The 13,403-nt window shown below is 39.2% G+C and overlaps 1 protein-coding gene across 1 annotated transcript; it reads left to right on the plus strand.

Moving 5' to 3' along the window:
- Positions 1-1,243: 1,243 nt before the first annotated feature.
- Positions 1,244-1,822, plus strand: LOC145007081 (uncharacterized). The gene has a single exon (XM_078966080.1). The coding sequence runs from the start codon at positions 1,244-1,246 to the stop codon at positions 1,820-1,822; it is 579 nt and encodes a 192-aa protein (XP_078822206.1).
- The last annotated feature ends 11,581 nt before the right edge of the window (positions 1,823-13,403 follow it).

Raw genomic sequence — 13,403 nt, forward strand, 5'->3', positions numbered from 1 at the left:
GTATAAATTCTTCTCTTCTAAAATTGTTGAACAGGTTGAAAGTAACCCTACTATTCCAATTAGGGCTTTGCAAGAACAGCTACAACGAAGGTTTAAGGTAGATCTTTCTAGGATGAAAACATTTAGGGCAAAATCTGAGGCTCTAAACCTTGTGCAAGGAGATTTCGTTACTCAATATGGTTTACTCAGAGATTACATTGTTGAGTTGCAAACTCGTAACCCAGATACGACTGTTAGGGTTGATGTTGAAAGCGAAGGAAATCCACACAGTGAAACGAGGACATTCAGACGCATTTACATATGCTTGGGAGCTTTAAAGAAAGGCTTCGCAGCTGGAAAGAGGGATTTTCTTGGCTTTGATGGTGCTTTCATGAAGGGTCCATTTCCAGGACAAATTCTTTCAGCCGTGGTAAGTTTTAGTTATGGTTCTTTTACTTATTGTTATACATAAAAATAAGTAAAAATCTATTCATGATTGTTATTTATCATAAAATGCAGGGACTAGATGGTAATAATGGCACATATCCATTGGCATATGCGGTGGTTGAAACAGAGAACATCAGTTCATGGACTTGGTTTTTGAGTTGTCTTGGGGAGGATCTTCGCTTGAATACTAATTCTAATTTCACTTTTATAACAGACAGACAAAAGGTACTAAAATCATAGATTTTTTTTACTTTATTTCTAAATTGTTTACTAACAAAATCTATGTATGATTGTTAGGGTATTCTAAGTGCAATTGCAACATTGTTTCCTTGTGCTGAAAATCGTTACTGTGTTCGTCACATTCGGGATAACATGAGGAAGCAATGGAGGGGTAAACCTTTCGAAGACCTCTTATGGACATGTGCAACTGCAACACATGTACAACAGTTTAACAAAGGCATGGAAGAGCTAAAGAAATTAAACAAGGATTGTTATGAGTGGCTTAAGAAGATACCACCTCAACACTGGTCTAGGTCCCATTTCACTGGTATAACATTTAACTCTAATAACATTCTTTATGTTTTCCTGGTTTGTGTAGTTTTTTTGAATTGACTTTAAGTGATGTGATTGGACAGGGAGAGCACATTCTGATGTGATTCTTAATAACTTGTGTGAAACATTCAATGGAAAACTGAATGAGGGTCGTGATAAACCAATTATTACTTGCCTAGAGTTCATTAGGGAATATCTAATGAAGAAGATTGTGAATGTAGAAAAGGCCATTGGGAAATGTACTAGTCCTTTGACACCTACAACTATGCAGACTTTGGAAAATATAAAAAAGGCAGAAGATTATAGATCTGTATTTTGTGGAAATGGTAAGTATCAGGTAAGTGGCCCTTGGATGGACCAATGCGCGGTGGATGTGGTTCAACAAACATGCTCCTGCAGGAAATGGGAACTCACTGGGATGCCATGCAAACATGGTGTTGCTACTATATGGGAGATGAGGAAGAATAGTAAGGATGTTGGAATACCAGAAACTTGGGTGCATGAGGTATATTGGCTAAAAACTTGGAAACAGATGTACTCATTCAAAATTGAGCCCATTAATGGGAGAAGCATGTGGGAAAAGTCTGTGTGTCCAACAACTCTGGTTCCTCCTAAACATCGTGTCACAATAGGTAGACCAAAGAAGAAACGCAGAAAATCAGCTTATGAAATTGATGACATGGTGAAGGGTAATAGTGCATCAAGAATCCTTCAGTCGGTTACTTGTTCAAAGTGCAACAACATTGGTCATAATGCAAGGAGTTGTAAGGGACAAAAAGCTAGTGCTCCTAGTGGTTCTGGTGGTCTTGGTGGTTCTGGTAAGGGAAAAGGAAAAGCTGGTTGAGGGAAATTGATGACATGGTCTTGATCTATTAGTGAAATTTTATTTTGTTGGTTAATCAGTTCTTTTGGTTAAATTAGGTCTTTTTGGTAAAACTGTGTCCTTATGGTTAATACTTTTGGGTAAATTATGTTTCTTTTGGTTAAACATTTTGTTGATGTATGAAACTATTAACCATTTTGTTGATGTATGAAACTATGTTATGGAAAGTATGGAAACTAAATTACCCTTTATTAAATCCCACTTGTGCTATTGGTTGTTTATGTTGATTGTTAGCATATGTTATTGGTTGTTTTTGTCAATTGTTAGTGTTTACTTTTCCAAATAAGTTCCAGAAACACTTGATGAAAATACATGGCTCATAGAAGTCAAAATAAGCTCCAAAAACACTTAATCAAACACTTAACCAAAATATTATCAAATTCACAAACACTTAATCAAAATACATTCCAGACACACTTCAAAACACTTCAAATTCACATACAACAACCAACTAGATGGATCATAGAAGTCAAAATAAGTTCAAAAAAGACAAACATCATACATAGCATACTAGTTGGATCTTCTTAAGCACTACAACTTGTAAATAATGATTCCATTGAACACCCAACTTAAAATAATGATTATCTTCAGCAGCTGATTCTCAGCTTCAACTTTGTTCTTAGCCTTCAACAGCCCTGGAATTATCCTAGTACATCGTCCAAATCCTTCCTCATCAACCCATCAAATAAACTTACATTTAGGTCCCTGTCAACTTCAAATCCAACAGATTTGGGGTCATTGTCACACAAAAGCTTGAGTTAGAATCAAAACGACCTTACCTTCTTTGTGCAGCCATGAAACTTTCTTCCGGGGTTGTCGTCGGTCCATGATGTCAGTATAACACTTGGTTGCCCGCAATTACATTTTATCATTGTTGATTTTTTGTCCATTAAAGAAACGAGAGATGAAATGAGAGAACAAACGTAGAGGAAGAAAAGGGGGATGCACTGATCTAGGGTTTTTAAAGGATGAATAAGTAAAATGACGAAAATACCCCTCAACGTGCAAGGCACGTGGGGGTTTTAACTCCAAAATCAAACGGAAGGTTAGATGAGGGACCAGGCGTGCACTAAACCAAACTATTAAGGATTGGCATGGTTAAAAAATGGAGTTAGGGACTAGGCGCATAACAAACACCAAACCATAGGGACCATTCGTGTAATTTGTCCAATATTTTTCCATGAGTGTGTGGTAGTTTAAAAGTTCCAAACTATAATGCGTTAGTAGTTTTCATGCCTAGAATAACAGATTTATGTATGTATAAAGTCACTAAGACATTTGATAACCCCGTAAATCATCATGTTTTTAATACTCCTTGTGAGTTTTATAACCATGCTATTGACCTAGTCTGCATGTAACAACATTCTTAAGGCGTTTGAATGTTATGACGTTTATCACCCCAGACGTGTTGGTCTAACTATAGCTAACAGTTTAGGTGCAGGATTGTCAATCCCGTATAGATCTATACACAAGTATCACGCTCTCCCTACAAGAGATCATGGTATATAATACAAGACTTTAACAGCATACTTGAAAGTACGTGAAGTTGAATATCTCACAAAACTTAGTATCAAATAGATTTACGTATGAAAAGTCCATTTGTTCTTGTATATGAAAGTATTTCCTTGATATAGTACTTATAGTATGTAAAATCTCATGAATATCTAGTAAACTATACCTATTATAGTTTTTCCAAAGGTGTGTTTCGTTTGTATGGTAAACCCTAGAGTAGTGTCGACTTTGTATGTAAAGTATATCATTATTGAACAGTTATACTCAAAATATAAATAAAGTGTTGATATTTATACAACAACATGTTTCATTTCAAAATGGACAAAGTGTTATCGTGATATGTTGCATGAGAATGTTTTCGTATGATAGTTATAAATCACATATGATTGATTATAACAAAAAGTATAGTAAAAGATTTACGTGATTCACACGAGGATAATCGTGTGTTTACTTGTATTTCGCCCTCCTTAAAAGTGTATAAAAGCATTTACAAAGCATTTGAAAACGTAGTTATAGGGGTATGAACTCACTTGATAGATTGAAGAAAGTGAGACGAAAACCGAGCTGAACTTTAACAGGAGAAGGCGGATTTCTTGGGATTCTCGGGAATCTCAGGAGTGTAAAACTTCTTTCAGGACTTGGGTATGAAAACCAGGGCTTCGGGATATTTCTTGCACGCAAAACGGAGTAAAAACGTGAGAGAATGAGAGAAAATGAGCAATTATGCCCGGAATTGTCGCATTCCTTTTATAGGGGGCAGAACCGCCTCAGTACGCTGGGTGTAGTTGACGTCATTGCTTACACACTTCGAATGAGAGGGCTTCTATCCAATGGGAGAGCCTGTTGGCCGATGGGACGAGGCTCCTATCCTCTGGTACGCGGGGCGTAACACATTACGCGGGGCATAATCTGATTTTTCCAACTTCAAAATTACGTAACTTTTGCTTAAGAGCTCCGTTTTTCACGTTCTTTAAATCCACGCGTAGGTGAGAATGTACTCTATGAATTTTATTTAGACTCCATCGGCTAATTTTGACTTTATTTTAATTATATTATTTTTAACAGGTCAGGACACGAAAAGTCCGTTAAAAATCCGTAACTTCTTCATCCGATGTCCGTTTTTTTGACAGAATTTTTACCGTTGCACTACTATTATTGAGATCTTCAATTCTCATTTAGGTTGCTTCGGCTAGAAATCGCTCGATCTCTATTTTTGAGTGTTTAGCTGTCTACCGCTATACCGAAACTTCGAAAAATCATAACTTCCTCATACGAAGTCGGATTTATACGTTCTTTTTATGCACGCTGACGGTTTAGTATAATCTACGACTTTCATTTAGATACCTAAGGCTAAAAACTATTTTATTGAAATTTATCATTTTACGTTTAAACGTATTGACGGTTTTTGTTGTGTATCTTAGGTTGGTCATAATTTCTTTGTTTATAACTCGGTTTTCAGTGTACTTTATATTTCTGAAGACCCTTGACACGATATCTATCATTTTTGAAATCCAATAGATGACTTTCGAACATTTTATTTTTGACAATAATTTTATTATCTCAAAAGAGGTTACAATTCCTAACTTTTTAGGCCATTACATTGATTCAAAATATCGGGTTGTCATAGTTTTGCCTAAACGTTCTTCCTTTCGGTCTTTTTCTCAAAAGCTTCATCTTGAGCTTTCTTGATGCCTTCTACAATCTTTGAGACAACCTCTCTTTTTCTTTCAAGGTTTACTTTTCGACTTAGAGCTTTAGCTACAACATTTTCTTTACCAGGGTGGTAAAGTATCTCACAGTCGTAATCTTTGAGTAACTCTAGCCAACGTGGTTGTCTCATATTCAATTCCTTCTAATTAAAGAGATATTGGAGACTGTTATGATCAGTGAAAAGTTTACACTTTGTGCCATAGAGATAATGCCTTCATATTTTTAATGAGAATACTACCACTGCCAACTCCAGGTCATGAGTGGGGCAGTTTTTCTCGTGCTCTTTCATTTTTCGAGATGCATATGCTATCACCGTATCTCTTTGGGTTAGAACACAACCTAACGTAACTCCAGATGCATCGCAACAGACTGCGAAGTCTTCAACTTTGTCAGGTAAATAAAGAATTTCCGCTTCACACAACTTCTTCTTTAGTTTCTCAAATGATTCTTCATGCTTTTCACTCCATGCATATGTAGCTCCTTTATGGGTCAAAACTGTCAATGGAGCAACTATCGAATAAAAGCCTTGGATAAACCTTTGGTAATATCCAGCTAATCCCACAAAGCTACAAGTCTAGGTGGGACTTTTTAGTCATTCCCATTTCATCACAACTTTAATCTTTGTTGGGTCAACCATTATTTCCTTTTAGTTAACCACATGACCCAAGAATTGGATTTCACGAATCTAAAAATCACATTTGGAGAACTTTGCGTATAAATTCTCCTTCTTTAAAGCTTATAATACTTCCCACAGATGATTTCCATGCTCCAGCTAGCTCTTTGAGTAAATCAGAATGTCATATATGAAGACTATCACAAATTTATCGAGAAATTGTTTACAAACCCTGTTCATCAAATCCATGAATGCTACTGAAGCATTGGTTAGTGCAAATGACATAACCAAGAACTCATAGTGTCCATATCTCGTTCTTAATGTGGTCTTCTTAATATCTTGCTCTCTCATTTTCAGCTGATGATATCCCGACCGAAGATCAATCTTTGAGAAGTCGCTCGAACCTTGCAGCTGATCAAACATGTCATCAACCATTGGCAGTGGTTACTTATTCTTCACCGTTGCCTTGTTCAGCTCTCTAAAGTCTAAGCACATCCTCATGCTTCCATGCTTGTTCTTCAGGAATAACACCGGTGCTCCCCAGGGTGATGAACTATGTCTAATGAAATTGTCGTCCAATAACTCTTGAAGTTGCTTCATAAGCTCCTTCTTCTCCGTAAGTGATAATCGGTATGGTGCTTTTGCTATTGGTGTCGATCTTGGTAACAAGTCTATTCAAAACTCCACTTTTCTATGAGGGGCAACCCAGTAAGATCTTCAGGAAAGACATCTGGATAGTTACACACCACTATCATTCTTTTTATTTCATTATTCTCCTTCTTTGCATCGATCACAAATGCTAAATATGATGTGCATCCTTTAGATAAAGATTTTCTAGCTTTCATCAGGGACATGATTCGAGAATTCACTATACATTTTCCCATGTACACCATAAATGAGTTTTTACAGGTGGGTTTACTCTCATTATCTTTTTCTTTCATAGTATTTTGGCATCGGTGGCGCTAAGCCAATCCATTCCAAGTACGATGATGAAACCATTCAACTCAATGGGTAACAACTCCTCTTGGAATTTGTTTACGTTCAAGTCGATGACGATGTTTTCAATGCACTCGCTAACAGGTACAAATTTGCCACTGGAAACTACTACAACTAGAGCATTATTAAGTTTATCTATGATAATGTTAGTCTTCCATGAAATTTGTCTGATATAAAGGAGTAATTTTCTTCGGAATCAAGCAATATGTTGGTAGGAAATCTATTTACAAGAAATGTACCTAAATCGACATATGTTGCATCCTTTGTGGCTTCCAGGGTCATCTGGAGAGGTTTCACCTTTTGCCTTGGTGTAACGTTAGGCCTTGCTGACTCCTTCTTCGGGCAGTCGTTCCAAATGTTCCCTTCTTTGTTACATCCACAACAAACCTTCTTGTTGGATGTGCGCTCGTTGTCGTAATGCCTAGTCTTTCCACAGTTGTAGCAAGTCTCTTCTTCACTACATTTCGCGAAGTGTTTCTTTTATACACTTATCACACCACTTAGCTTCGCCTCCTCCAAATTTCCTTGAACCAAACTTGCTCTTCTTGTTGGACCTCGAAAATCCTTCAAACTTCCTATTTCCACCAACTTTAACCTTGCTGGCAGTTCTTCCCTTGATCGACTCTTCAACAGACTTGGCAGCCCAAGAAGGCCGCCTCAAAAGTAGGTGTCTAGCGTACTGGCACAACATACTCCCACGGTAGTCCCTTCATATACTTAACGACTTTTGTTAGCTCGCCAGGTACAATGCGTAAAGAAAACTCCGTTTTGTTTGTAAATGCATTGGTATACTCGTCAATGGACATACTGCCCTTCTGCAGTGTCAAAAACTGATTCTCTAGTTCCTGCATGTTTTGGGTTGAGAAGAACTTGCATTTAAAGTGGAGCAAGAACTTTGCCCATATCAGTTATAATGGCTCATTGGGGCTTATGGTCTTCCCCAAGGTGTTCTACCAGCGAACAACGCCACCCCTAAACTGACATACTGAAAAAGTGATTTGTAGATTGCCCTTACAACCACACATTATGAAATCTAGCTCCATTTCAGAGATCCACTCCATAACTCCGATTGGATCTTTTTTTCCCCGTAAAAGTTTATGTCTTGAAAGTCGTAAAGTCTTTTCACTTGCATCTTTTCCTTTCGATCCATTCATCATGGTTATTTCTTCTAACCACTGGCGACTGATATTGGCCATCGGTTCTACTATAGTTCCCTTCTTCTAATTGACCTTCATTCGGTTTAGGTTTTTCACCACGAATAATACGTTCATACCTATTCTATTGAAGTACACGCCTTGTCTCTTCCATCTGACGATCTAACATCATTTGAATCATTGCTTGGACTCCTACCATTGTCATCTGTCCGGGTGCAGCTGCTACCTATGGTGCATGCTCAATCATAGGCGGCTAGTTAGTATTTCGATTAGTGGTTCTTCTTCAAGTTCTCACCACGTCGATCGATACACCAATGTATGTGAATATACATTTTTGTTTACAATTGACGTCTAATTCTTCTTGTCACTCCATAAAGTTATATGCTAGTTCTAATACCATAATTTATACGATTAGAATCATGAACACATAAAGTTTCCAGATCCAATCGGCAACAGACCATAGATTGGATCGAATAATAGCATATAAGGCATATTTATAGATATAACATAAATCATTTACCACGTAATAGCAATTTAGGCATCTTCGCTAAACTAATGCTCTGATACCCACTATGACATCCCTATTTTCACGGCTAGAAAAGACCGATTAGTTTATGCTTTATTTGAAACTCAGAAAATCCTTTGTAAAGAAAAATGTTGTGGATGTTCCCAAAAATATGATAAAGATTTTTTTTATCAAAGCACTTCTGAAGAAATGTATTTGATTATATTAAAACCTTGGGATGTCAATGTCAATACAGATCTAAAGCATAAACAGAAACAACAAAGGTCTTACAACATTTATTTATTTCTATTAACCTATAATCCATAATCTCTCATCAGGTCATCACATCTATGCTCTTGTGTGATTACGTGTAATACAAGAAACTGAATGGGTCAGGTTTGAAATCTTGGTGAGCACATAGGGTTTTCAACTCACAATAATTAAGTTTATTACCTTCATCAAATTAAAGCACCCGATTATCCATTCCTGTTATCCTCACTTTATGTCTCTAAAGCATCTAATTCAAGGGACATAGCCTAAGGATTTCCATCGGGGTGACAACACTACTTAGGATATTCCACAACAATTTATGTCAATTAAGGCAACCATGAGGGGGGTGAAGTACACCTAGTGAACACATAGTTCATATAAACACCTACAAGTTGCTATCCTGCTAGCGTTCCACTAGATTGTCTAGAAAAGTCTATGGTCATCATCTATACTCTGCTAGATGACTGGATCATTATAAAGATAGAGACCTCTCATCAATTTTATTTCCTCTTTCATCATCTATATCATCTACCCATCTTTACCCATCAAATCATAATTATAAAATACATATACAGTTTAAATCAAGTAAAACATGTACATTTTGTTCATCGAACATAAATATCAACTACACAGATAGTATGCACACATAACACATAATTTGTATTAAACACTTCATATCTCTGTGTAAAATGAAAGTAACTATGTACTCACTTGCTAAAGCGATGACTCTTAATTTAGGCAGCTCTTTACTTCTAACAATCCTATTTTCCTTCAACGAAACCTAGTATTATTACCAGTAGATTTAGTCTAACATTTATTGCGACTACTTATGGACGATATCATTTTATAAGCGTTAAACAATACTTTTCAATCACTATGTACAGACAGGGTCCAGATATGAAACACTGGATGGAAGGACTATTTTCGCATTATAGCACTTTTTAAATCCAACAACAATATGCGATCCATCAAACCAGATTCCACGTACCGCAAATAGTTAAAATATATTAAAATAACACTTTTTATATTATATTTTATAGTGTGTATATATATATATATGCATGTATGTATATATAGTTTAAAAGTTCATAATAACAATAACAAACTTAAACATAGGCTATACTTAAAGTAGGGAAAGCATAAATCACTTATCGAGAGGTTTGGCTAGGAATCAGGCTCTGCGGGGGCAGAACTTCTGAGCCAAAACGCTCTTCTTCTTAGAGCCTTTTGGTCCTCCTGGACTCGCCTCTTAACACTTAGGAATTACTAGAGGTTAGGAGAGGTTTAGAGAGAATTTAGAGAGAGAGAAAGGGAGAGAGAGAGAGAGAGAGAGAGAATAAAAGGGTTATTGTGTGAGAAAAAGTGGCAGCCCTTGCATTTTAATTATAGGGAGACTAGTCCTCGATACGCTGTGTGTATGAGGGTTACACCCTGTGTATGAGGCGGCACCTATAACACCGTAAATTTCAAAACAATTTTTTCGCATTTTATAAAAACATAATTCATTAAATATTCGTAAAAACACCCATGTTTGAAATACAATTCATGTCATACAAAAATCCCAAGATTTCATAACATAAAATCCCGTGTGTGTGTACTGATCAAGCCGGTGCCTTCCCACGGTCGTCACCAGTACCTGAAACATATAACACCAAACACTGTAAGCACAAAGCTTAGTGAGTTCCCTAAAATACCACATATAACACATATTAGCCACTCGAGGCTATAACTCTGTGGGTCCGTGCACCCAAACTCTGTGAACCCTCAGGTTCTAACTCTGTAAACATGCACAAAATAAATCACAAAGAATAATGCAGCGCAACACATAACATATATATATATATATATATATATATATATATATATATATATATATATATATATATATATAGCATACAAGCACTGTATCACATAACTCTAGTTACCTACTCAAGGTAAAGTATAGTAAGAAGACTCACCTCGTGTATCTCGATAACTCGCAAATCCCTGGAATCACTCGTGCTCGATCCCCTGCACTATAATCTTCCTATAATACAATATATCTCTAATTAACACTTTTACAACTAAGGTTGACTAACCTTATCAAGTCAACATTGGTCAACTCTAGTCAACGGTCAACTTTGACCGGAGTCGGCGAGTGCATCAAAGCAACTCGGCGAGTCTAACGTGTTCACTGACTCCCTCAGATCTTTTCTTGGCACATCGAGCACTCCCCTAACTCGACGAGTTCCACCTGGCATGAATCGCAGGGCAACCACGACTCAAATCGCCGAGTCTTAAGAACAACTCGGCGAGTTTCGGCTTGACTCAACCCCATACTAACTCTCCTTGACTTACTGCGTTATCCCCCAACCCGACGAGTCCAGTAGTTGAACACTTTACGTGAAACCCCAACCCTACTTGCTGAGTCCCAAGAACAACTCGGCGAGTTCATGCCATGCACAAACTTTATTGACCTTTTAAGGTCAGATCTGCTTTCCCAAACCATAGATCTAGCCTTCCCAAGCATGAATGTCACGTAAAGTTTGAAGCTTGATGCTTGTATAACCCCCCACAAGGCATCTAAAGGAGATTTGGTCCCAATATAACCACCTAGGTCCAATGACTCTATAATAACCCAAAAAGCTCCAATGGTTAAGGTCTCTGGACCTCTTTGAGTCCAGATCCAAGGCACAAACTTGAAGAGGGACCATTTGCTTCACATAATCACTCTCCAAAGGGGTTATAAAACCCTAACTCCAAAGATTAACCCTATAACTGAAGGAGATTCGAACCATTACCTCAAAAGAAAGCCTCTGGACTCTGGATGTGCTGAAATCTCACCTCCTCCTTGCTCTTGCCACCTTCCTCTTGCTAAAAAAAGAATACAAAGGCCCAAAAGTCATTTACTCTCTCCCAAAACAAATTAGCTCTCTTAGGGTTCTCTCAAGGGACTGGTAGCCGCAATGGGAGGCTATAAGTGCCCTTAAATAGGCTCCAAACCCGGAGAATTAGGGTTTCATTAAACAGCATGGACTCGACGAGTCCAGACGCGAATCCACATGCAAAATCGCGATCCTACTCGGCGAGTTTGAGCTCCAACTCACCGAGTCTCCTCACAAAATACGAAAATATAATAATGAATAATACGTGGGAATCCGGGATGTTACAATTCTCCCCCACTAGAACTAGACTTCGCCCTCGAAGTCTCGCTCTGAAAATAACTCCGGATGCTTCTCGCGCATCTCACACTCCGGCTCCCAAGTCATATCGGACCCCTTCCGATGCTGCCACTGAACCAAAACCAAGGGTACCTCCTTGTTCCTCAAAACCTTGATTTTTCGATCTTTGTTTGCCACTGGTCTCTCAGCATAATTCAGGACCGCATCCACCTAAATACCCTCTAATGGAACCACAACCGACTCATCGGCTATACACTTCCACAATTGTGACACATGGAAAGTGTCGTGAATCTGCCCCAACTCCGTTGGCAATTCCAAATGATAGGCTACCCTGCCTACCCTCGCGATCACCCGAAATGGACCAATATATCGGGGCCCCAACTTGCCCCTCTTCCTGAATCGAATCACTTCTTTCCAAGGAGAGACCCTCAGGAGCACAAAGTTGCCGACCTGAAACTCAAGCTCGGACCGGCGTTTGTCCGCATAACTCTTCTGACGATTCTGCGCGGTCAACAACCTCTGTCTGACCTGATGGATCTGCTCTGTCGTCTTAAGTACGATCTCAGTACTGCCCATAACACGTTGTCCGACGTCTCCCCAGCAAATGGGGGTCCGACACCTCCTCCCATACAACAGCTCAAAGGGTGGCATACCAATGCTCGAATGATGGCTGTTGTTGTAAGAAAACTCTGCCAAGGGCAAGTACGTATCCCAACTCCCCCCGAAATCCATCACACATGCCCGGAGCATGTCCTTGAGTGTCTGAATCGTCCGCTCACTTTGTCTGTCTGTCTGGGGGTGATATGCGGTACTAAAATGCAGCCTAGTACCCAGATCCTCATGAAACTTCTTCCAGAATCTGGAAGTGAAATGTACATCCCGGTCTGAGACAATCGAGAGCGGCACCCCATGCCGAGATACTACTTCCCTCACGTACATCTCTGCTAACTTCTCTGCGGAGGAGCTCTCACTAATAGCAAGGAAGTGAGCGCTCTTCGTCAACCTGTCCACAATCACCCAAATTGCATCGAATCCCCTCGTAGCCCTTGGCAATTTGGTGATAAAATCCATGGTAATCTGTTCCCACTTCCATTCGGGAACCTCCAACGGCTGCAACCTACCATGCGGTCTCTGGTGCTCGGCCTTAACCCTTCGGCAGGTTAAGCACCTCTCAACAAACCACGCAACATCCCTCTTCATACAGGGGCACCAATACTCCCTTCTCATATCTAAATACATCTTAGTGGCCCCAGGATGGATCGAGAATTTCGACCGATGAGCCTCTTCCATCAAAATGGCACGCGTCCCTCCCACAAACGGCAGCCAAATCTACCCCTGAAATGTCATAAGCCCCCGACCATCGGTAACAAACTCCGATACCAACCTTACCACTCGCTCCTTCTTCTGGTTCTCCGACCTCACGGCCTCAGCCTGTGCTGCACGAATGGTGTCCAACACCGGAGCCATCACGGTCAAATGCAAACATACACCTCGCAACTGGGCGCTCTCCGCCCTGCGACTCAGGGCGTCGGCTACCACATTAGCCTTGCCTGGATGGTACATGATCTCACAATCATAATCCTTAACCACATCTAACCACCTCCTCTGCCGCATATTTAGG

The sequence above is a fragment of the Lactuca saligna genome, chromosome 7 (genome assembly GCF_052625555.1).
Source record: "Lactuca saligna cultivar CGN05327 chromosome 7, ASM5262555v1, whole genome shotgun sequence".
Classification (NCBI taxonomy): domain Eukaryota; kingdom Viridiplantae; phylum Streptophyta; class Magnoliopsida; order Asterales; family Asteraceae; genus Lactuca; species Lactuca saligna.

Bases quoted from the DNA above. Each gene is read 5' to 3' on its own strand.
- LOC145007081 (XM_078966080.1), top strand. From the start codon at position 1,244: ATGCAGACTTTGGAAAATATAAAAAAGGCAGAAGATTATAGATCTGTA.